The sequence below is a fragment of the Pterocles gutturalis genome, unplaced genomic scaffold (genome assembly GCF_000699245.1).
Source record: "Pterocles gutturalis isolate BGI_N339 unplaced genomic scaffold, ASM69924v1 scaffold6711, whole genome shotgun sequence".
In the NCBI taxonomy this organism is placed as follows: Eukaryota; Metazoa; Chordata; class Aves; order Pterocliformes; family Pteroclidae; genus Pterocles; species Pterocles gutturalis.
Window position 1 is genome coordinate 19,686 of NW_010105336.1, and position 23,526 is coordinate 43,211.

At 36.7% G+C, this 23,526-nt stretch overlaps 1 protein-coding gene across 1 annotated transcript in view; it reads left to right on the forward strand.

Moving 5' to 3' along the window:
* KHDRBS3 (KH domain containing, RNA binding, signal transduction associated 3) overlaps positions 1–23,526 on the forward strand; it is a gene marked incomplete at its 5' end in the record, with an annotated part of 54,905 nt that overhangs the window by 11,386 nt on the left and 19,993 nt on the right. The window contains 2 exons of the mRNA XM_010087350.1: positions 1,628–1,767; positions 13,311–13,503. Of these exons, the coding sequence (XP_010085652.1) occupies positions 1,628–1,767; positions 13,311–13,503 (333 nt within the window). The remainder of the gene's footprint in view (positions 1–1,627; positions 1,768–13,310; positions 13,504–23,526) is intronic.

Here is a 23,526-nt window from a genome sequence, read left to right on the forward strand (position 1 = left end):
TCTTTGTTCCATACATTGCACAGAATTTTGCATTTGTAGCCAGTTCTGGTCCAGCAACAAAGTACAACCATAAAGTAGATTTCTGTACAGTAGCTGACCAGAATTGTGTTCAGTTGCTTGTTTCTGTTCTACTCCCCTTGGTGGCTTGGCTTATGTATTGGTTCCAAGTTGTTTTATCATGGAATCTTTCTCAGAGCTTCAATTCTGCAGTTTGAAAGAGTTGGGTTAGTTTTCCAGACTTTTTTCTTCATCTTGTTTGCTGGTTGGTTTCTGCTGCTAATTAGAGGATGATCTCAGACAGCTGCGAGTTTAAGTTCAGAGCCTGTTTAAGACAGTTTGGACAAAATACCTTTGTAGTACCAGTTTTTTTAACACTAGTAACTATCTTCAGCAATGGCATATGAAGGAAAACTTTCTTATTTCTGTTTGTGGAAGCTAGGGGAAGCAGAATGTTTAAAGGGTAACTGAGATTTTTTGAGTTCATAGATGATTTAATGTCCTTGTACTGTGGATTTATGTTTCAGTGAGTTGTCTGATGCAAGGCTGCCTGACAGCCTTTTGGTACCTGCCTACTGCATAAATGTAGTAAAATCAGATTTTCAATAAGGGACGCAGATCCTTTGTTTTGTAATTGAAATGTAAAAATAGATGGTATTTGGACAAGCCTGCATTCTTTGAAATGGAAGGATTTGCAGAGGATAAGAGCTGTTATATCAGAAGTATAATTTCATTCTTATTAGAGGACCTTTTAATATTTTGATACTTACTGTGTATCTATACACAGGAGTAAAGCATTTCTTTTTTCTGATTCGCCTTCACAGATGCATTCTTTGGCTCACTTCAAGTGGAGAAAAAATGGCAGAAAAATATGTACAGCTCAAGAGTTTATTGCTGTATCTATTTTATTTTTGTGTGATGTGCTAGTTTTGGAGGTTAGCTCAAGGTCCCTGAAAAGACTCTTGTGTTTTTGAGAAGTACCATATTAATTCCATGTAAATAACTTAAGCTTTCTTTTTTGATAGACCTTGAGAGGGGATTTGTGCAGAATAAGAAACAAGCCACGTGCCTTCAAATTGTTTATCCTTGCATGTTCCAGAAATTGAATTTCTGTAGCTCTTATTAGATAATAGTGCATGTTTGTATTGAATGAGTTTCATTATTCTTTCTTTAACTCCTGATTTTAAAAGTGTAGATGTCTAATCTATTCCTTAGTTGTCAGCGGCTGGTCTTTACAGTGCATTTTACTCTCTATTGCTTTGCAACACCAGCTAATGCCATTTTTCCTGCTTTTAAGTCATTCTCCAGCTGGAGCTACAAACCAGATCTCAGCTCAGAAATAGGACCTTGATTTTTTTTGTTGCTTCCTGCTATCTACAACACTGTAACATTGGCATTTTAATTGGTAAAGCTACATGAAGGTAATATGCAGTGGGAAAGAAAAACATGCCAGAGCAAAAATTGCTGTTAATATGTAGAATTCTTTTAGAAATTTTTGAATAATGTTCCTATATTATTCTGCATATTAAACTTTTTCAATGCCATGTTCAACCTTAAGTGGAAACTTTCAGGAGCAGCGTTTGGTTGTTGAACAGTTTGGTTTCTTTTCTCACCCTACCCCCTGTTTTAGGACTACAATGATGAAATCAGACAGGCACAGCTTCAAGAGTTAACATATTTAAATGGTGGTTCTGAAAATGCAGAAGTTCCAGTAGTTCGCGGAAAACCATCTATTCGAGCAAGAGGAGTACCAGTTCCTGCCTTGTCCAGGTAAGTATCTCAACTGCAGTGGAATTTACTTTGAATGTGTATATTTTAAGCTTTCCCTTCAAAGGGAAAAACAAAAACAAACACATAAACCAGTACAATAGTGAAATATGTGAAGGTCCCCCAAAATAAGAGTGAAAGATAAGGGAAACAAATCTTTATTTCTTGAAGTTAGTCTAATTAGCTTAGACTGAATGAACAATGGTGCTGAAGTTTGTCTTATGAAACTTGAATGGTACCTAAGTTAAGAAACAGTGTACATCATAAAGATGTTCAATCTTACTGTGGGTGGCACAGTAAGACTTCTGTGCTGCTTGACTTCTAACTTTCAGTTGCTACTTAGGTGCCTGGAGGGTCTGTGTATTGGCCCTGGAGCTCATGGCTCTGAAAAACGGGTAAATCTTGCCTTGATTGAAACAAATTACAGATCAATTTCTCTAACTTAAGGTATATACATACTCCTTTTACTGTGTTACAAAGCTTTTCTTAGTCCTGATGTTATGGAATTATTTGAGGTGGAATTTGGATTTCATCACATCTGTGTTGTGCTTATGTCATACAAAACTGCCTTTTGTTTGATTCAGGACTAGGCAAGTCTACTGCTTCTGCTTTGTTTTTCTTTGACGTGGAAGATGTTTCATATTTACTCCAGCATCCCCTATCTTCCTTGCAGTACTGAGATGACAGCTTCAATTCCTTTGAGTCCCAAAGTGTGAAAACAAAAAATAAAGTGCACTACTATTTCTGTTACAGTACAGAGAGGTTGTGACTGCAGCAGCAAAGTGTAAGAGTTTTCTACAGTGAACTGTCTTCCTTCACTTGTGGCTGTGGTGCTTATTAATACAAGCTTGAAACCTATATTTCAGCTCTTAGAATACTTTAGCAATAATATTCTGAACTGTTTCAATGCAGATTAAGGATGCTAGAAGAACAAGCACTGAGGAATTATTCCAGTTATATGGATCTGTTTGCAGTTACATATGTCTGGTAATAACGAATGCAAACACAATGCAGAATGAATCTTAATTTAGAGAATTTATATGTAGTGTTGGTGGTATCCTGCAAGAATACAATTATTTTTTTATAAATCTACAGTTTTTTGTTCTTATATTCTTAAATAATAGTGTGCAATACATCTATTCCCCTTCTTTTCTTGATTTTAATGCTGTTTAGAGTACTGGTAATTGTATACCAAGGTTTATGTCTTTAGCACAGCAATCAGCCATACAAAAGTGCTTGCAAATTAGAAATCTCATTTGATTTTTGGAGATAGGTTTTTTGCTAATTTTACTTTGGTTCTTAAATATCTGTTTTTAACTTTTCCATAGATGCCTGTAACAGCTCTGCTAGAGATACTTAGTACAGAGACAATCAGTTCCATTTCATGTTTTCTTCAGTTTCCATGTGTCCCTAAGCTAGTGTTTGTGATAAGTTATTGTTTGGTCTGATCTTATCACTAAAGGTTTACACCTAATTTCCACTACTGGCATCTAGCACATGCATGCATAATCAACTTTTCATATCACTGAATTTCTGACATCACTAGTTCCATCCTCTAGGTTTCAGTGAATTATTTTTCAAACCTGCATTTTATGTAAGACAGAAATGCTGTTAGGCAGCTCACAAAATCCATTGTAGTTCATCCTGTTGACCTCCAACTATTGAAGTGTTTTAAAGGTAAATTTAAATGTTATTAGAATTTGATTTAGCGATGGCAGCTAAAAACTGTATTTGTCATCTCCTTTTTGTATATATTCTGAAGAAAACTGAAAGGTGTTTAGTTTGACTTTTCCCTGCTTTAAGGCTTGCCTTAAATTGCAAGACTTTTCTCACTCAAATTGAAGCTCTCTGTTAGTGTAAGAGACTCTTGAAGTGAAATTTAATGCCATTGCTACTGTGATACTACAGCTGTTGAGTTAAAGATCTTAAACTCAGTTGTAATGCTCCGAATCTTTTTTACCACTAATTGATTTCAGTGAGTAATACTTTCATTGAAGGAAGGCTTTGTTAAAGGCTTTATCTCAGTGTTAAATAAAACAGTTTTAATGGCAAGCATCCCTGAGATATCCAGGAGAGGCTGAAGCAAAGCTTGAAGACTTGTAAAATGAAGTCTAAAACCTCAATCCTAATCCCTCTTTATAATCCACAGAATATTTTTAAGCCTTGATACATGAAACATCTTGTTGAGGATGTAATAACTGAGTGTGTTTGAGTTCCCCATTTTTTAAGCCTTTATTACTCCCGAATAGTTCACGTAAAAAAAAACAAAGTACTAATTTATGCCTTTTTTTACCCCTTATCAGACATGTTGAAACTGGAGATAATGCATCTTATCAAGTGCCTTCTTTTAAGATGATTTGTTATGTGTATGTTTAACTCCATAGCAAAATTTTACTTTGTAGAAAACAATGTTTGTGCTTGCATACAAAATTCTAGCTTGTGCACAGGTATTCCTATATATGGTAAGTAATTTCCTAATGATTGTGGTTTGGTAACTTCTTTATTGTGCTATTTCTGGCTTGTTCCAGATTTTGACTGTCTTTTTTCTGACTCCAGAGCCAAGTAAGATTTTGGGGTTGAGTGGATGGAATTTGCTGTAGAGGGTTGTGCGATTTTGAGCTTTACCTTTAGGGATATGCTTTTCTTGTTGTTGATCTTGGGCGTATAGCTGCTTACTTCTGCCCTCTTGCCCCTGTTTTTTTTTTTTTTTTCCTTCATCCTAATATGGTTAAAGATGACTCTCAGATGTAATCACAATGCTTCTATTTTCTGTGATGTTTATGCTAAGCATTTAACCTCTCTAGGTAGTACCTGCCTCTTGTGCAATGAGAGAAGGGACATGAGAATCTTTCCCTGGTGGAAGTCTGGTTGTAATTCCTTTGTTTTTATTAATTTTATTTTTTTTTGGAAGTGATTATATAAAATGAAGGCTCGTACCAGTTACTTTTTAATTTGTTGTGCTAGCAAGTTTAGAGGATCTATGAAGTTTAATGTGGTGTTGTTACAGTGAGCAGTTACAAGCTTTTGAAAACAGTGTTTCTTTAATGCATTTGAATTCCCATCCTGAATCAGTGCAATATAGATGATAATACTACTGAAATGTAAATTGAGACTTCTGATTAACTAAAGACTGCAAATAAACATGTGTTAACATACACATTAATGTACACCTGTAAGGACGTTTTGCAAATAAAGTAGCATTTCCTCTCTAAAACTTCACATTCCTAAGAAGAAGTACAAATCAGGTTTAAGGATCTCTCCGTTCTGATGGAAACTAGATATACTGGAAAACTGAAATTCTAGAGGATTAGAATAGTAAGAATATGGATAAATCTTCCTTGCTACCTTGGGGTGTGGTGGGAACCAATTAGTGTCACTTGTAGCTAGAAATCACTTAGAATCATAGAATGGTTAGTGTTGGAAGGGATCTTTAAAGATCATCTAGTCTAACCCTCCTGCCATGGGAAGGGACATATTCCCCCAGATCAAGTTGCTCAAAGCCCATCTGGCCTGACCCTGAACACTTCCAATGATGGAGCATCTGCAGCTTCTCTGGGCAGCCTGTTCCAGTATCTCACTACCTTAATTGTAAAGAATTTCTTCCTTATGTCCAATCTAAACCTACCTTCTTTCAGTTTAAAACTGCTGCTTCTTGTCTTGTGCCTACAGGCCCTGGTAAAATGTCTCTCTCCATCTTTAAGCAGCCTTCCTTCAGTATTGAAAGTTCCCAATAAGGGAGAGCTGGTTGGATTCACTTCCCAGAGTGAGAGAGGAATTGTATCTGAAAGCGAAATTGTATTTGTATTTTGGTTTCACTAGGATGAAGAAAAGAAAAAGTAATTTCTCAGAGCCGACATGTAGGAATAGTCTAATTAAAGAAATAGCAAAATTCTGGTTTGTGTTTGCATGAGATTGGGGTTTTTAGTTTTCCCATTTATACTTTTAATTCATATTTCAGTGTATGCATGGCTGAGATCCTAACGGTTGAATGACTGTCACTCTATCTGGGGACAAATAAAACTCTTACGGAAGTTGTAGGTTAGAATTTCCTGTCTTATATGTCAGAAGTGATATGAGGTGATGTGGATCACTCCTATAATGTGTTCATAACTTCCAATTGTTTGTTAGTCACCAGATCAAACTTAGATCATTCCTGTCGTATTTCTGGAATTAACTGGTTTCTTCTTTGAAGAATAACTTCTTGTTGAGAACATGTAGGACTGCAAAAGATTCAGTAGCACAAAAAATACTTGGCAGAGCCAGTTCAGAATCCAGGACAAAGGCAGGTATTGTTTGTTTTGTTTCTTTAGTCTTGTGGTAACGCTCCCATTTTTCACTAAATGGAAACATGAACATACATATTACTGTTTTCAAATAAAAATGTGAAACAAAACTGGTGTAAGAGTGTTGACTTCAATTATGACTCATTAAAAAAAATATATATATAGAAAAGCAGGATTCCTAGCTCTGTGAGTACTATCCAGACATCAGTGTTCAATATTTTGGTACTAACACTTTAAAATACCAGGTCTGTTATTTTTCAGATGTCTAATATGAAACCTGAACAAAAATATTTGCTGTTTGAGGAACATTGACTGTAGTTGGTTGTGAAGAAAATATAGCAACATCTGGTAACAAAATTTGGTCTGTTTTGTATGAATTACAATTAATATGTACTTAAGGAGGGAGGTTTCCTGCATCCAAATCTGAAATTCTGGGTAATATACTGATGTAAGATTAAGAAGAGTAGAGGTTTTTCTTACAAATGTAGCAAAAATAAAACCAAACACTAGTGTCTCCTGTGATGCTGCAGTACTTGTGTATTTGTAGTATCATAAATCTGAGGGATCACAAGCAAGGACCTTTTTATTTCAGATATCCTAAAAATAAGGCACATTAACTCTATTTCAAACTCTGTTTCAAAGTATTTACACAATCAAAGTATACAAAAAGTTTTAAGACAGATATGTGGGTGTTTCATTGTCTGTTTATGTGCACCATTAGTGTGGATATATTGTCAGTCTCAATACTGTAAAAGGTGTTCTTATGGGCAGTGGGGTAAAGAGGACACTCAGCAGACTTCTGAAAGGGAATGAGATGACCTCATGGTAGTGAGGAGGGAAAATAAAGGCAGAAAGACCCTTCTTGTATTACAGAATATGAGCAGGTAGTCAAGGCTGACATGAGCTGACAAATGAGGTTTGATACTCTACACCTTTCAAGGTCTGGAGATAGTGTTTTGTGGCCTATAGAAGTGGAAACAAAGATCTTTTTCTTCTGTAACAAAAGATTAATGGAAGGATTAAGAGGTCTAACAGACAAGGAAATGTGCTGGGAGACTGATCAAATTTCAGTCTGAATGCTTCTGAATCTGAGAGTTAATATAGATCAGCTTTCTTTATCAAAAGGAAAAGTTATTTCCAGCAGTTGTGCTCCTTCCAGTGAAACTATGAATTATGTGCTTGAACTGAAGTTGTGGATCAAACTATTTCATAGTTACACAAACAAAGGTGCCATAATTTTAATTCAAAATGGGAATTCAATATCTAATCATTGATGCTCCAGAAAGTTTTAAAGTCTACTTTTTAAACCCTCAATTAAAATGAAAGAATATCTGATTTTGGGAGAGGAGCCTTTGATTGTCTTAAAGTTTTGATGTCACCTGAAATCTCCATGCCAAATAATTTTTCATGTAATTTAAAAAAAAAAAAAAGCTATTTTAGGTGTTTTTATAAAGAAAAAAAATAGTCTGTAGGCTGTTTGGAAAGACAAGGAGAGTTAGTGATGGCAGCTCAAATCTGACCTGCAAAATGATGTCCTTGATCAAAGCAGCAAGCAGTGAAAAACTGGGAGGTACTAGGAGCCATGATAAATTTGATGACAAGATATCTCTGTGAATGTGATAGAACAGAGCTGAGATGTCTTGGTTTGGATTAAATAACTAGAAGAATGAATCTAAATTTTAGCAGATGCGCCAAAGTTTTGAAATTCACAGGTGACACAGTTATAGAAGAAAAAGGGTACAGAAGAGACCTGCTGTGCAGTTTCTTCAGAGACCTAAGAAGCAGATGGATACACCTCAAAAGTAGTTGACTAGGAGAGGAAAAGCCCAGGAAAGTGAAAGAAGAAGATTCCAAAAGGAAAAATATCATTGGTTCAGAAATAGTAAATACAACATGGAATATGTGGAGAAACTCTGTAGGAAGCTAGATGAAAAGCTGTTAGATACCCACTGGGAGTGCTTTCTAATGTGCTGTGTATATTTGCGCACCACTGAATGTCCAGGGTATAAAGGGAAAAGTCTTAGCACATTCACTAAACTTAATGGTAGTAGTGGGTATACATTTAAGTATGTGAGTGAAGCTCTTACTTAAAATATTAAATAAAACCACTTCAAACTTTAAAATTTGAAGTAATATGAAAATTGTAAAGGAGTGAAATGGAAAACAAGAATAGGCAAGATGAATCGGGATTGAGAGCTCTTGGAAGGATGAACTAAAGCATAGGTGGAGGATGAGTTGTAAGAGATGTGTGGCGACTAAACTGCCCTAGGGCCATCAGTTCCACCCCTAATGGATAGGTACATCTGTGTAGTCATGAGCGGAGCTGACTTTACAGTAGTCATCAGCAATGGGGTGAGGGATGTCAAAGTCAACAAGAAGTGCTTCTGTGAATAATTAAGTAGTGATAGGAAGACCAAGGACTGCTAAGTGGAGCAGGGGTCTCTGGTGACAGGGCATGGAAAAGACTGAGGTAGCTACTGAATTTTGGGCTCAGCCTTTATTAGTAAGAGGGGCCTTCTGAAATCCAAGGACCTGAAGATGAGGGAGAAAGCATACCCTTGGTGGAAGAGGATCAGGCTAGAGAATAGCTAAGCAAACTGGACACAAGTCCATGAGCTCTGATAGGATGCACCCATGGGTGATGAAGGAGCTGGCAAATGGCATTGTGAAGCCACACTCAATCTTTGAACAATTATGGAGAATAGGAGAGGTGCCTGAGGACAGGAAGAAAGTAAATATCACTCCTGCTTTCAAAAATTGTAAGGAGGACCTGCTGACCTTGTCAGCCTCACCTTGATCACTGGGAAAGTGATGAAACAACTAATCTTGGAAGCCATTTCCAGGCACATAAATGACAATGTCATTGGGAGTAGTAAACATGGATTCACAAAGGAGAATTCATGCCTGATCAACATGATAGCATTCTATGGTGAAATGATTGGCCTTGTAGGTAAGGGGAAAGTGGTGGATATTGTGTGCTGTGACTTCAGGAAGGTTGTCTCCCATAAGATCCTCAGAGACTGATGTATGGGCTGAATGAGGAGACAGGTGGATTGAAATTCGGCTGAATGTCTGGGCCCAGAGGGTGGTAGTAAGTCATACAAAGTCATCTGGAGGCCAGTAACAAGCAGTATACCCCAGAGGTTAGTACAGAGTCCAGCCTCTTTGCCTTCATTAAGGATCTGGTTCGTGAGGCAGAATGTACTCTCAGCAATTTTGCAGGTGACACTGAGCTGGGACTAGTGGGTGATGTGCCAGAGGGTCATGCTGCCATCCAGAGGGGCCTTGACAGGCTGGAGAAATGGCCTGACAGGAACCCCATGAAGCTCAACAAGGGGAACTGCAAAGTCCTGCACCTGAGGAAGAAAAACCCCATGCACCAACATATGCTGGAGGTCAGCCATCTGGAAAACAGCTTGGCAGAAAGCCAGAGGTTGGATCAGGTGGCCTCCAGCAGTCCCTTCAAACCTCACCCATTTTGTCATTGAGTGATTGCATTTCATAGTGGCTCAGGATTTAAGGCAATCTGGTTTATTATTCTGTCCCTACGTGTTGATATTCCCCGATTCTTACATTGGAAATGACTGTTGAATAATTCCTTATCTACCTTAAAATATCTCAAGTTGGAAAGGACTCATAAGGCTCAAGCCCGACTCCCTGCTCCTCACAGGACTGCCTAAAACTAAAGCATATGACTAAGAGCGTTGTCCAGATGCACCTTGAACTTAGACTTGGTGCTGTGACTGCTTCCCTGAGGGGACTGTTCCAGGGACTGACTACTCTTTCGGTGAAGAACTTTTTCCTAATGTGCAAATCTGAACTTTTCCTGATGCAACTTCATTCCATTTCCTCTTGCTCTGTTGCTGGTCATCAGAGAGAGGAGATCAACACCTCCTTCTGTGTTCCCCTTGAGGAAGGTGTAGACTACCATGGGGTCACCATTCATTCAGCCTTCTCCTTTCTGTCGTATAAGCCTCAGTTGTCATTTGTAGTATGAAATGCCTTAATGTTCTTAATTGTTCTTTATGTGTCAGCTGTCCTATACTGTTGGTCATATCTGATATAGTTTCTGATGCACTTCCAGTTCTGTTATGATCCTTCCAAATTAAGAAACAAGACTGTGAATGCACACAGTTGGGTAATGGAGTTTTTTGTGTTCTCTTGTATTTTCTAAAATTCTATTGTATTTTTACCATCCTGACCACTAGGCAACTCTTAATTATAGAAGTTCTGTAGGTGGTGATAGTGCAGAACCCATTACTTTGTATAATGTTAGGATATATAAGTTATATATATGTGTGTGTATCAACTCCCAAGTGTCGTCTCTTACACTTTGCTGCTTTGAAAATTTTTTTTTTCTTTCCTTAACATTCAGGTTGGGATTCAGGTTGACATTTGAACTCTGGTTGTAGTTAATAGAAAGATAGCAAATAAAAGCAATTGCACTCCTTTTGTTCTTTAATTTGCCTATAAGACAGTTGGTGGCACCATCCAATGCATTCCCCATAAGGAAAGGCTCTACCGTGAGAGCGTTGTCCGGTCTTTCATGATTGTGTAGCAAAAAACTTAATGTATACATATATATATATATGCATATCTTACTGTTCTTAGCTGGTGGTTTGGCCTCACTCTGCTTGCAGAATGTTTGAAATACTTTTTTTTAGGCTCTTTACAAATAGTTTAAATTCTCTGACCTGCTTTTATGAGTGTCTTATATTTGTTTTATTAGCATTTGTCCTTTGAGGTTAGAGATAGGTTCAGCTTTTCCAGTGATACCTCTCTGAATGCCTCTCCTTTTACCCTGCAGTTCTAGCCTTACTGAGCTCTTTTTTGCCCTTTCTCAAGCTTTTTCTTTTTTTTGGACAATTGTGTATTTGCTCCGACTTCCTGTGGGATTTCTCTAAATGTCTTCCCATAATGTATACATATGTTTTACTCTTTTAAATCTTTTTAACCATAATTTATATAGCTTCCCTTTTTCAAATTAAGCAATACCAGAACTGATCTGTTTTTTGCAAAGGTACAAAAAGGTTCCTGTTCAAATGGTTCCTAAGTATTTTGGGTCAGTTTCTGTTCATTGTTCATGTCAATCAAACTTTAGTTCCCTGATAACTTCTTAATGAAATAACAATTTACAGTTTCTGAAAATTTGCTCTTAGCCTCACACCCTGATATGACTCAAATCTACATGGTGGTAACTGAACTTTCCTGTTACTGGGTTTCCTATCTTCACCTTTCTAGTCTCTGCCAGCTTGGCGCAGTAACCATCTGAGTGGTGTCATACAGAAACATCTCGGATTGTTTATTCTTTCTACAGTAATTCTTAAAAACATGTAAATGGTCTCCTAATATAGGAGAAATATGATTTCTCACCCATCACCACTCCAGTCCTATGAACTGTTTCTGAAATACAGAAAAAACTTCATCATGTGGATCTGGTGTTCTAATTAGTTTTCAAGAATAAATCTATGCTAGTTCTAAAAACTGTACTTTTTTTCCTACCCTCAAATGTTTTTCCATGTTTTTCAGCATGTCCCGTTTCTTGCTGCTGCTTTCAATTGCACCCTGTCTGAAGGATGCTATGAAGGTTATGGCTAGTGATTCTTGAATCCTTTTTCTGATTTTTTTTTTTTTTTTTTTTTTTTTTTATAATTAACCCTAAAAAAAAATTTTTCAGGGCGTATTGACTGTTGTCCATGCCAGTAGGTTCATTTCCCTTTGGCTTCACTTGGAAAGTATCAAATTTGCTATTTCTTTATATTACTTCAGCAGGCTGTGTCTGGGAACTTCACTGCTCACCCCTGCCCCCACTACAATGAAGTCAAATAAGCAGCTGGTACCCTGTCCTGAGGAGGCATTCTACAGATTAGCCAAAACCAAGTAATAAGCACAGTTTTAAATCACTTACTCTGTAGGCTTGTTTAAAATACTTTGTGGCTGTGTTGTGATCAGTAATTAAAATTAATAAAATCTATCCTGATTGTATCAAGTATTTATGTTTTTGCTTTCTTCATTTAGTGATGCAGTTTTTCAAATACTAATTATTTGTGCTAAAATGATTATATTTTTCTGATAAGCTTATCAATGAGCAATGATATGACTTATTTGAAGCTGGATAGGAAATCTTAAGGCCAAATCTGGATCTTACTTGATAATATTGTTTAAGTTGGAAATTTCTACTGAAATCAGGACAGTATTTTCACTCAAGTACTACTCTTGAGGTTAATTAGATGATGACTTGATGGTTGGAAAGGCAGTGTAGAGCTTGTGCTTTTTCTTTTACTTCTATTTATCTGTTACAGCATACAGTAAGTGTGAATTCCTTGGAATAAGTCTATATTCCTACAGAGCAGTCATTTAAACTCAATTATAGTCCATGGGGTGAAATGATCTCCTTTAAAAAGGAGATGTCTATTAACAGTGTTTTAGACATCCTGTTTGAAAGAGGATAAACGATGCAAATTTCTCAGAGATTGTACCTCTGAGTCTCTCCCTTTACTACAGGGAGGCAGAGGGAATGCCACCTCTAAATGGATTAAATATTTTTTTTGAAAATTTTTCTTGTTTAGTTCTCAGATTTTTCATCCATATGTTCAGTGTCCAAAGTAATGGAATGCAAGTTAATGCTTATCATTCTTTCAGAACTTTAAAAACAAATATAATGTTATTTCTTGATCTTAAATATATATAGAACATCAGGTTATATCCTATGATCACCTTGCACACTTATTACATGTTTTAATGTGTCTTGCAACAGCTGAAAATCTCTTCTGTAGAACCAGAAAAAAATGTAATTTTTCTGACCCACTCACTCTTACAGGAGATGTGGTCTTTGGATTGCATTTAGCTTGCACAGGATCAGAAGGAAGTTGCAAGTGATTCCTCTGTACAGGGTTTGAGTACGATATAGCCTGACAGCTTCAAATTAACCTGTTATTCTGTGATTGTGATTTCACATACTATAAGTCAAATTCTAGTGAAGCTGACTGATTCCAGAAAATTGGTTTGGGTGTCATGTGTATGCAAGAATGGCTTAAGCTAGTGAGAAGCTCATCACTGGATCACATGTCTAGTTTGTATCATTCTGCATTTATTGCATAATGGGCGTAATTGGATTAAAACCTACAGAAAAATGGCAAACTAAACCTCTTTTAGACTTTTTCTGTCTTTAGCAAAGCAAAATTGTCATGATGTGGGATAGGGAGCTCTTGAAAGGGAGGCCAAGGGTGTAGTGTTTAATGTAAGCAATCCATATATTCACAGGGGCCGTGGGGGAGTACCTCCACCACCATCAGGAGTACCAAGAGGGGCACCAGCACCCAGAGGAGTGCCTCCCAGTAGAGGACCAGTCAGTCGTAGCCGTGGACTTCTAGCACCTAGAGCAAGAGGAGTACCTCCACCTGCAGGCTACCGGCCTCTTCCACCTCCTCCAGCACAGGAGACGTATGGTGAATATGTAAGTTGACCTTTTGATGTACCCCACTTAAGGTGTGTAATTTTGGAGGGATGATCCGAACTATCACTTAAGAACTCAGTAGAATCCCTTTAATTAGTATCTGAGTCTTGCACCCAGAATCTACAGCAGATGTGGACATCTCTCATCACCTTTTCAGATTTGAACTGTTTCCTATTAATAACATTTCAGGTTATATGTACTACCATAAAGACATTTTACAGTGCATTTGGCAAAATAGTTATGTACCTCTTAAACATATATTGAGTTTCTGCTTTACAAAAATATGAAAAATCACATTGTCAGTAGATTTTTAATTCTCATTTAAAACTGAGAATAGTATTCTACTCTTCTTACTAGACTTATCTTTGGGGTCATATAACTGTTCAGCAATTAGACAATTAAATATTTTTATGAAAGCTTCAGAACTGATCCTAAAATTTTAACAATGTACAGTGTATCTCAATAAGATATACATATTTATCTTCATTTTATTGTATTAAAAATTTAAAACATATCAAAGTACTTGACTGAAAAGTATAGACAGGAATTGTTAGGGTATATTTAATTTAATCTGAACCTAGAGTAGTGAGATAAAATGAATAAATGGAATTAATCAAAACTATCATCATAAAAATGGCTTTAGTCTTATAGAAAAATAACATTTTCAAGGACAATGCTTTTAATGTTTTTCATATCTTAAAGCTTTTACTGTGCCTTCTTTACAGCCGAGTCCGGCTGGACTTCATCTCTGTTTTTCAGACTAGAGAAAAAGGAGTTTTTCTGTTTAAACATTTTTTGCTTCTCTCTCAACCTTTCTTCCACCTACCTTCTGTCTCTTCTTTACTCCCCAAAAAGACCTTTAAATCAAATCTCAATCGTTGTCCTTTTGATGAGAAATCTAATTTTCTATAAAACATTTATAGCTTTGTGCAGAAAAATTTAATGTCGTTAGTACAAATGTTTCTACATGTATTTGAATAATTCAGAACTAGGACTACAGCAATGTATCTTAATGTCCCCTGACTTGACTAGTCAAGATGGGCACTGCAAATAAGTGGTTATTTCACAATGCTTTCAAAGAAATTAGTCCTCATTTAACAGCCTGTTTCCAGGGCATACACTGCAGAACATGTGGTGATGTGGTAGAAAATAAACCTCTCGGAGTAACTTCATATTTATATATATCCGCTGTATATAGCATATGAATATAGAAGTGTCATGGAAGTAACAGCTGCTTGAATTAGTATCCTGATGTATGCTTTGCTTCTGAGAGAGAATAATTAGAAAATAGCACTATAAAGAAAAATAGTGCTGTGCTAAATAACTTCTAAAAAGAATGTTCTCTAGAACTGGGTCACGTATCTTCCAAATGAGATATCTTAACTGGGATAGATATGCTTAAAGCTGTAATTGATAAAGTGATCCGAGCTGATGCTGGTCCATTTTAAAATTCTATATTTTCTATGTCTCCTTTGTTAAAATGGACATTCAGTAGAATAAAGTTTTGCAAGGACATGAACCATTAGTGTATAGTATGTTAAATGTTAAATTTAATACATGGCATTTTTTTACCTGCCTATTTGTGGTACATTACCAAAGTGCCTTAGCTGTATCTTTTACAGGTTAAGGTAACATGGCAGGAAGCATTACTAATATTTCTATCCTTTCCTTACTAATTGTTTGGCCATATCTAGTATTAAGTGCTGGCTAGCCAACCTGAATATCTGAGCAGGGTAAGATCTCACTGTTTGCTGAGAAGTGTCTGTAGAATTAAAACACCAGTGAGATAGTGGGTGTCATAAAATTATCTAAAGTAGCATATAGTTTCAGAGCCTCGGAGACTGGGATATCCAGAGAGATTACAGAGCAGCCCTTAGAACTTTTTCCATTGAGGACTGGAAAGTCTCAAGGGTTCATGAAGCTTTTCATCCCCTCAGGCTTACAAGCCTCTGCTTTGCACTCATTATCTTTATGTGAAACTATGCAAGTTCAGAAAGAAGCAAATTCTGCATGGCGGCTTTCAACCACTTGCCTTCTGTAACTCTGTAGATATCTAAAAGATGCAGGGCTTTCAGTGCATCAAGTCGTTTTCCCCTGTGTTGGGACTATTAAGTATACCCTGTGACAGAAAATGAGGCCATCGTTGAGTTACAAACAGCATCCATTTTCCTTGGATCCCTTTGCTAGCTTTTTTCTGTAGTCTTTGAGACCAATGAATCTCTAATGCCTATGAGGAACTCAGTTCTGCCTCCTGCTTGTCCTGTTCTCTCTCCTTCCTCTTGGTTGTTTAGGAAGTTGTTTTTTAAAAGATAATATCAACATGGGAAGCGGAATACCTGCTTTGTTCTGAAAAATCATGAGGATTAATTTTGGAGGCAGTATCTCACAGGTTCAATCACTCCACAGGCAATGCATTTTAATGTGGGCTCAAGATAAACGGAAGTGGGGTACCATTGCTGCCCTGGGTCTGGAGCCCATAGGGAAGTTGTCCAGAACTTCTGCTACAGCAAGCTCTGTAGAGGGTAACTGCAGAAGAGGCAGACTACCTCTGTTGTCTGTCAGCTTTCTGGGGTGTTTGTAATGCAGAGTCAGGATGCATGATGTGACCTTCTCTGCTGACATCACGCAACATATCAGACTAGCAGCAATATCTGCATATTTTTCCAGTTCAATGTAAATAGCTTTTCCACTCCAGTGTTCCCAGTCTCACTTATGGATCTCTCTCAGCCCCAGGACCCATTCCTCCTGGGACCTCACCATATTGTTAGTACCATGATGTTTTTGAAGCCACTGGAATGACAGTTCCTTATCACTTTCTGTGAATTTTCCTTTTAATAGCTGTAGCATCAGCTTAGACAATGGCAAAAATTCAAGCCTCTATGGCCAGCCAGCTTTATAATCACTGTTCTAAACTCACTGTTCTGTTTGGTGTGATAAACTTTCTCTGAAGGCTAACACACCTCTCACTTTTATGTCCTCAACTGCTTAGCTAAGGAGAAAGCCTAGTATGACGTGTGAAGCATGGCCAGGATTATTTTTATATAACTTGGATAAGGGAAATCATACTAGATGGTTTCTGGATTTATTGAAGCACAGATAGTTTTGGGGACATCATTCTCTTAATTATATGAGTTTTTTCTCCACTCATTGAACCAAACTGTTAATGTATTTTCAAGTTGACCATTTATTCCATTGAGATAAGAAATAGAAATTGTATTTAACTACTAGCTGGAGTTTTTAAGCTTTTCTGTAATTTTCCATAGCTGGAAATTAGTAACAGTATGCTAGCAATTCACTGCTCTTTAATAACTGTCAGTTCCTTAGCCAGTGTTCAAACATAGGTTAGACCCTAACTGTTCAGTCTCAGTTACTGTCTAGTAACAGTTGCTGCTCTTCACCTCTTCCTGTTGTCCTCTTCTTACCAGCTTCAAACTTCAAAGCTTTCTTCCAAACTAGTAACACAGCGATGTGTCTGAAGCTTTTCTTAAGGATTAGACTTTTATTTGCTACTATTTTCATTTTACGAAGGTAAATATTTTGCAAATATTCTGTAAATATTTCCGTTCTGTACTTTATATGAATATATTTGTGATCATGCTGTGTCAAGTCTCATTTTGGCTGCTTAAATGTGTTAAAAGCCAAGTGAGATTTATCTGAGTTGATAATCAGATCTTTTAGGCATTAAGAATTGGACTTTAAACATGGATTTAAAATCTGTTGCTGTGGCAATGTGGATGGTCTGCACTAAAACATAAAACTGCAATCTAGCAGGTTATGGCCAAGGCTTGCTTCAACACTACTTTGGAAAGCAATCAGATTGAAGTGTTCCTTCCTAGTGTGTTGGGGGAAAGCTGTGGCAGAGTTTCAGATCTGTGTCTGGCAGTTCTGTTGATGTTTTATTGTGTTCAGACAAGGGTTACCTCACCGGCAGGCTTTTCTGATGCAGTGACCACATGTATAATTTCTAGCAGTTATTGCTTCAATTAGAATGCTTCAATGAGATTGCTTTCTGTAATAAGAAATTGAATTAAGATGGAATGTCTACCAGTAAGAGACCTAGGGAGCCTTTTTAATGATAAGTAAATTATAACCTGTAAAAGAACATTATGAAGTATTTCCAATTACATGCAAGGGCTTTTTTAACTTAAAGATACAGATACAGACTACTTAGAGTATAGAATACTCTGATACAAAAGGGATGCTCATAACAGACTTCTAAGTCTGCTCTTTAAAATCTCAGTGTCATTATCGCCTGATTCTGGAAGATCCTAAAGCTTAAGGATTGCTAAATTTTAAAATTTTACAGTTCCTGAAGCATGTGTTTCTGGAATAATTACAGAAATATTTTGCTTTTACTGGTGGACAAGGCAGTGCTTCAGACTTAATTCTGATTTAAGCTTGTAATTCTCGTACTAAGTCTGTATTATGAGACTGTACTTACGCTATGTATTCTAGAAGATACATACATATTATAAGATACTACAATATTATGAGACTCTACTCACACTGTTTCCCGTGAGAAATGGGGAAGACCCAAAAGATATTATTTAACATGCTGTCTAACAACATCCCACCCAAATGATGAGCAGATGATGTGATACTGCATGTCTCCTCTTAATTTAAAGCTCAGTATTTCTCCAGTTGTAGAATGCCCTTGGTTCAAATGCCTGTTGCAGGTATGGATATTCCTTTGGTTCTCTCTGGAGATGGTGTGCTGACCACCGGGACACTGGTTGTCCTAGCTATGCAGTGTCAGGAGCAGTGGTTTCTGTCCTTTTGATTTTGAAAAAAAACCTTACAAATTTGTGCGAAGATTTAAGGGAAGTTCTCAAGTGACATTTGACTGGGTGGCTAAGAACAGAAATCCATTTCATGATCCAGTGTTTATTATAAAACACATGTGTATGTATCCATTAGTGACAGAAATGAACACAAATTCTTACTATTTACAGGTGAGACCCCATTCAGCTGAATAACCTATAGCCTGTTATTTAGTGCCACTTCCTAGAAAGCTGGTGCAAATTCTTTTGTGATCTCCAGCATTAAGCTTGAATTCTGTATCTCCTTATTGACATAATACTTAGTTAAGATTTGAAAAACTGAAATTTAGAATTAAAAAAGCATACTGTGGAGGCAATTTCTTGGATCTATTAATACAGTGTTCATTTTGTGGGGTTAGCTGTTTTTAAAGTAGGCTTTTTTCTCATTAATCTTTATTTGCTCCTTTACTGTTCATGGTAGAAAAAGGAAAGAACTTTAAGAAAAAAAGAGCAAAAATTTTGCATAAAATATTAAAAAACCCCAAGCTTTTTATTTACAAATGAATGCTCCTTGGATTTGGGGTGGCCAAGGTAAGGGCTAACCAAAAGACATAAGACTTTGAAAATAATTTAAATTCTTCCTGATGAGAGTTCAAGTATAACTTTAATGTGACTTTGAAAGAGTCACACCATGTTTTAATTTACTTTGGTCTTCTGAATATTGATAGTTGACTAATAATATGAAAGATTTGAACTAAATTAAATCCAACTGGTTTTGTTTTCTTAGATGTTTTGAGTGTAAAGCTTTTTGGGTTCCTGGAAAATGGTTTGAGGTAGGTTCATTCTCTAGGAACTAGAGAAAAAAAAAATTGGCCATTCTGTCTCTGTTACCCTCAGTGGATAGTGTTGTGGTTTCCACTTAGGTCTTACACATTTTTTTAAGCAATGTATTTACTTGAGATGTGGCTTTTCAGTAGTGCTAAAACTATTCCTAAAGTCAGGGTGAATTCGGGTAAGACTGTTGGAAAGCAAGTTCATACCAGCAAACCATTATTTCTTGTCTTTTTTTGCTAGTTATAATGTTCTTTTTATGCTAAATAGTACAAGCAAGAAGAAATAAATGCTAAAAAAAAATGCTTTAAAGTTAAGTCCCTCAATTGTTTTCATTTTTTAACTTTTACATTTACCTTCTCTGGAATTTTTACGATGAGTTGCAGAATGGAAAATCTTCATTTTCCCAGGAACTTTGGCTGTGGAAACAGTGGAGTGTCTTTGGGGAAAGGCTGAAAAGCTCTTCCACCTACCTGTCTCAAAGTTGAAAGTTTGCCTATAATGTGCATATAAAATATTTTCTTAAATTATTTTAGAGTTTAAGCTGCTGATCTAAGCTGATTATGTTCTGACTTGATATTATTGAATGAGTGTGAGTCATCCTGCTGATTCTGACACTGCTCCCAGCTGTCGTATATAGAAAACAGAAGTGTTTTGGCCTGACAGTAACTTGGTTTAAATGTTGCTGCCTATATTCATTAGCAGCTTTTTTTTTTTTTGAAGTTCATGAAAGACAATGCACTAGTGCATCTCTCATTCCAGGAATACCTTATTTGTTCTGGGTGAGTATGCACAAGGCTCCTTCTAGATGAAAACAGATGAAAATCTACAAAATAAGAGCTTACAGTCTGTGCATGTTTGCTGCTAATGTCCTTAATGTTATCACTCAGACTTTAGATGGTAGGAGCTACCCATATTTATTTTGATTGCCCCATATTCCCTGTTGATTAAATGGTGGGGAGAATGTTATTTCCACGTAACAAAATGGCTGTTTTCTCTTTACAATTCTAATTTGCCAAAAAAAAAAAAAATCCTTCATTGCACTGCACCGATGTTGTCTCATGTTCTTTCTCCTTCAGGTTAATCTCTGCACAAACATTTTTTTTGAATGAGATGTCCTTTATCTAAAAAGACATTCTTACAGTATGGTGTAATAAAGTACTAGTGTAAATAATTTCAAAGAACGATGAGGAGAAGAAAACAACCTTTTAGTTGTGGTGGTAACAGCCTTAATTTTTTCCTTTGGATGAATTTCCTTACTTGGGGAGAGCTGGAAAACTGATTTCTTATTGATTTCATTATTTTTTTCCTGGCACTGCAAATGGCCTTTTTGTTGAAATGAACTTTTTACCCTCTTCTTTCTTCCTGTTTCTGTCTTGTTCTCTATGATTGTTAATTTTCCCTAAAGAGGGCCCAAACACTAGTCTGTCATTGTCATTGCCGGCAGATTATAATTTAAAGCCACCATTTCCTATTCCCCACCAATAAGGGTAACTTTAGAATACTAAATTAGAAAGAAACACTGATAAGCAAGGCTGAGCATGATTTATAATGTTTTGGGTAGTGCAGAGGTTTGGCAAAGATTACTTTGATTGCTTTTATCATATTTTGACCTGTGATAGTAACTTACTATTTAATATATTTGAAGGGTGCATATTTGCAGATTGTTTCTGTTCATGAAAAATTTCTGCACTTTGCACTGAACTATTACTGTTACCAGTGCTGCTCTGATGTATGTCAACTCTGGGCACTGTCAATGAGGCAACTGCAGGCTGGCTTAATAAAGGAGTTATTAATAAGGTTTAAGATTTTATGGCGTAATTTCTTTTCAGAAGATTTGTCTTTTAATTCTAGCTGTTACTTTGGGGGAAGATTCTTAAGACTGAAGTTAACACAAGTCAGGACAGTCGGTCTTGATACCTTCATGTTTAATATTTCAAATGTTATGTGAAAAATATCTGTAGTTTGAGGACTTTAGCATTAACTGCTCTTTTTTCCCCCCCATCTTTCCTGTAAGCACAAACTGTACAGCACACTTCCCTTCTTTTGATCAGGCTAAATCGGATGCGAGTTTTCTAGGTTATCCTGAAAACAGAATAATGAATAATAGAAATAAAGTGCTCCCATTCATGGAATTAAATTATGATCTTTTTTGTGATTTTGGTTTTTTGGAGTGGGAGAGTAAATACAGCTTCAGCAGTAAACTACTTCTGATTATGGAGTACCTTTAGCAAGAGCTATTTATAGACTTAGGTGATTGGAGTAGAGAAGTCCATTGTATTGCAATTGGTAGGTAGAAGGAACACAAATTCTGTCATCCACATGAAGAAGAATAATGGCTTTAAAAACAAAAAATTATGCTCTTATAACAGGAAAAATGCAATCAAAATATTCTTATGAAGATGTACTTCTTCCTGTATTGTACAGGAATAAATCTGTATAGCAATCTGTCGTTGAATCTGTGATGTACTTTAGTACAGGATATCTGTGTGTATTTAAGTTATTGTTGTGGTTTCACACCCAGCACCACCCAGCCACTTGCTCACTGCCCCATTCCTGGTGGGATGGGGAGGAGAGTCAGAAGAATAGAAAACACGTGTGTTGAGATTAAGACAGTTTAATAGAACAATGAAGGAAGAAATAATAAAAGTATATATTATGAGTGATGCACAGTGCAATTGCTCACCAGCTGCCAGCTGATGTCCTGCCAGTCCTGAGCAGCAATCGTGACCTCGCAGCCATTTTCCCCCCAGTTTTATGGTGTGGAATATCCCTCTGGACAGTTTGGGTCAGTTGTCCTGGCTGTGCTCCCTCCCAGCTTCTTGTGCACCTCCTTGCTGGCAGAGCATGGGGAGCTGAAAAGTCGTTGAGTTAGTATAAGCACTACTTAGCAACACCTACAACATCAGCGTGTTAGCAATATTATTTTCAAATTAAATCCAAAACACAGCACTATATGAGCTACTAGGAAGAAAACTAACTCCAACCCAGCTGAAATGGAAATCAGGACAGTTCTCTTCTCTCTGTATTCATTGTATATATAATAGAATCATAGAATGGTTAGGGTTGGAAGGAACTTTCAAGATCGTTGAGTTCCAAACCCCCTGCCATGGGCTATGTGTAAAAGTTATAGTTATGTTTTTTAGGTTAGCATGATATTTTATAGTACTGAAACATGCCAGATGACCAAGGATATTTTGCCTAGATAATAAGTACAGTCGAAGAAAAGATTGTTGAAGCCACAAGAGGTCTGTGTTTCAGAAAGAAAATACTCTAGTAGTGAATCTAAAATGTAAAATCATCTAAAATAGAAAACATTCTGCCTTGGCCAACCTTATTTGTAACCTACTGAAAGAGAAAGTTTTCAAATACTGTATGACTAAGAGAAAATACTGTGTCAGACATAATTCAGAAATATACTTCAGCTGCCCCTGCCTAATTGGTACTTCAAGGCAATAGAGCACAATAAACAAATGTTTTGGAAATTGACCCTCAACAGAAGGAGCCATTGAGAGCAGCTCTTTAAGCCTATTCTATTTTTGCAGCACATGAAGTTTATCTTGATTTTGTTTTTTTGTTTGTTTATTTTTATAAATGCATCAATAAAAAGGAAGACTTGATCTACTTAATTAGATTATTTCAACCTGATTATTTGAGCAACTTGATCTAGTGGAAGGTGTCCCTGCCTATGGCAAGGGGGTTGGAACTAGATGATCTTCCAACCCAAACCATTCCATGATTCTAGTAGTTGCAACAGCACAGGTTGATCTTTTTAATGCTAAGTGACAAATGCCACATGTATAAACTACGAACCAGATGTCTCTCCGTTCAAACTTTGTAAGAGCCACCTTCAACAATGTAATAATGCAGGACTTAATTTCTGCAGTAGTCAATTTATTAACACAAATTGGTGAACAGTAATGAGTTCTGGGCAAAATTTCTCTGGAAGAAAAATGTGAATGCTAGAAATACTTAAGTCTGATATAACATGGAACTCCCTAATATTTTCCTTTTGTTTTGCTGGTATTCTTGTTAATTGTCTTCCTATTTCAAATTTACTTTGTTCCTTTGTCTTCAAGAAGTCATAGATTGGCATAACTTCAGAGAATTCTGCTTTCCCCTATTCTTTCATGGTCAACTTTTTATTAGAATAGCTAACATAAATGTGAAGAGTAGGACTTCAGAATTATCCAGTAATTCTGTAGTGGCAAAGCTTTCCTAATATGTTAGAAGGTTAATTCCGGTCCTCTGCTTTCATTTGTTGTTGCTGCCGGGTGTGCACGGTTTGAAGTTTGGGAGCCCCTCTTAGGGATGGCTGGTTCACAGTTGGGAAAGTCTATGAGAGGAGACCAAATGTCATGTAAATGTTCTGGAACAGAGCAAATAAGTTGGCTCAGCTTCTGCTATTGATCAATGTCTGTATTGTTAACAG